Source organism: Myotis brandtii, unplaced genomic scaffold (assembly GCF_000412655.1).
Source record: "Myotis brandtii unplaced genomic scaffold, ASM41265v1 scaffold940, whole genome shotgun sequence".
Lineage (NCBI taxonomy): Eukaryota > Metazoa > Chordata > Mammalia > Chiroptera > Vespertilionidae > Myotis > Myotis brandtii.
Genome location: NW_005371877.1, coordinates 648623 through 650644, shown reverse-complemented (window position 1 = coordinate 650644; position 2022 = coordinate 648623). Strand labels below are relative to the sequence as shown.

Genomic DNA, 2022 nt, shown 5'->3' with positions numbered 1-2022 from the left:
CCGCACGGCACTCCCAGGGCTCAGGAGGCTTCTCCCTTTGGGCGGTGCCTCACGTGCCCTCATGATTTCGAATTCCCGTGCTGACCACAGGGGACGGGGAGGGGACGCCCAGGTGTCCAGTGCCCCGGCCGAGCCTGCTCTCCTCACCCCCCTCTCCCTCCTCTTCTGTCCTCTTGTGGCTCCGTCTGCACCTTGACCCCTGTCTCCCCCCCGGGCTGCTCCCGGGCTGCCCTCTGACCTTCTCCCAGGAGTGCCCTGCAGGACCTCGCTGCTGCCCACACCTGAGCCCCCCAGGAGGCAGAGACTCTGGAGCAGTCCCCTGAACCCCAGGCACCAGCTGTGTGACCAAGCACCCCCAGCCTCGCCTCACCGCCTTGTAAAAGGGGGGTGAGGGCTAGAGCCACAGGGGGGCTCCCAGCACGGAAGGCACCGAGTCTGACACGTGGAGAGGGGACACTGGGCCTGCCTGGGGCTCTGAGACACTCACCTCTACGGGGCTGGGGCTGGTGGGCGGTGGGGCTTCAGTGCTGAGCGCGTGGGAGCCCAGGGGACCTTGGGGCCCGCCGGGCTGCGGGCTGGAGTCCGCCTCCTCCTCAGCCGCCGCAGGGAGCTCAGCAGTGACCCTTCGGCCCCTGGGAAAACATGGAGGTGGTCGCTTTAAAACAAATGGCCCCCAAGCCGGAGCCCCCAGCCCGTCTCTCCCTGGCTGTTGGAGGGGGGAGAGGCCTGTGGGTCCACAGGTCATCGTGTTGGGGGTTGGGTGGTGGTCCCTTTGCCAAGTTGGAGGGCAGGGGAAGAGGCCCACGGGGCACCCGGAGCTGGGCTTTTGGAGCCAGGCCTGAGGAGATGCCCACAGCGGGCAGGAGACGCCCTGTGGCTGGAAGACCCTGCCTGGGCCTGGGCTGGGGGCTGCACACACAGGGCCTGTCTTGGGGGATCACAGCACAAAACAGGGGAAGCCTTCCCCACCCAGCAACCCCACCGAGAGTGGGGAGGCAGCTGAGGGTGGGGAGTGAGCCCCTCTGGGGAAGCCCCCCGCCCCCTCACCCAGGGGACAGGGCAGCGGATCCCGCACGGGGCGGAGGGAGAGAAACTGCCTGCACCAGCGCTCAGCTCAGCCACCGGACAGCTGGGCACACGGGGCAGTGACCGTCGGTCCTCAGAACAGGGCTCTGGGGTGGTCGGGAGGTGCAGGGGATGGAAGGCAGGGGAGCCTGACTTTTTAAAAAACTATAAAAAAACTGCTTCAAAATCTCAGCCTGGAGCCTCTGTACTGTGTCGTTTGTCTTCGGTTGGGATGGAGGGGGGGCACGGGAGGGAGCTCCTGACAGCAAAACCCTGCCCCTTGCACTTGCCAGCACAGCTGCACCCACCCCCCCAAGGGCAGCCCCGCCCGCGCCCACGCTGCCAGCAGATCAGGGAGGGAAAACGGATTTTCCTCGCTGGAACCCCGGGCTCCAGGCAGCCCCTGGCCACCTGTCTTTTCCGTCCCCTCCAGCAGAAACAGCAATCCCGTTAGCCACCCTGAGCCCCCAGCCCCCATGCGTGAACGGCACCCCGAGGTGCTGCACGAGGGAGGGAGCCCCGTTACCTGTGCTCTAGTTGCTGGGTGCCCCCCGAAGTTCCTGGGCGGTGGATAAAGAGGACCGGGGAGTCACCGGTGCCCCAGGCTTTCTGCCCCAGCGGCCCGGCCGATGAGCTGCCCGCTGGGCTAATATTAGCAGCTGCCACCAAAGCAGGGGCTGCTCTGGCCGGGGCGCCCGCGGTGGGAGAGGAGGGGGGCGAGGCTGAGGCTGGAGAGACAGTGAAAGGCAGCTTCAGGGCTCGCATGACAGCGGGTCCTCCGCAGCAGGGCGGCTTCCACCACTGAGCAGACACCTGCCACATGCCAGCTGCGTTTATAGCTGGGCCCCTCGTCTCCCCGGCCCCCCCACGCCGTCCCTCCAGCCCCTCCAAATTTGGGTAGCTTTGCACCAACTCAGTGTGGCCGGGGCCTCTGGGGCAGCTGGCCATGGCACTGTC

At 67.0% G+C, this 2022-nt stretch overlaps 2 protein-coding genes across 2 annotated transcripts in view; one reads left to right on the top strand and one right to left on the bottom strand.

Moving 5' to 3' along the window:
- The window catches only part of LOC106724716 (basic proline-rich protein-like), a 7443-nt gene extending 6966 nt beyond the window's left edge, over positions 1-477 (top strand). Inside the window, exon 5 of the mRNA XM_014533103.1 lies at positions 249-477. Coding sequence (XP_014388589.1) covers positions 249-323 — 75 coding nt within the window. The 3' untranslated portion in view covers positions 324-477. The remainder of the gene's footprint in view (positions 1-248) is intronic.
- Positions 1-562, bottom strand: part of IGF2 (insulin-like growth factor 2) — a 14136-nt gene extending 13574 nt beyond the window's left edge. The window contains exon 1 of the mRNA XM_005885931.1: positions 488-562. The gene's annotated coding sequence lies outside the window, so the exon portion shown is untranslated. The remainder of the gene's footprint in view (positions 1-487) is intronic.
- Between the last annotated feature and the right edge of the window lie 1460 nt (positions 563-2022).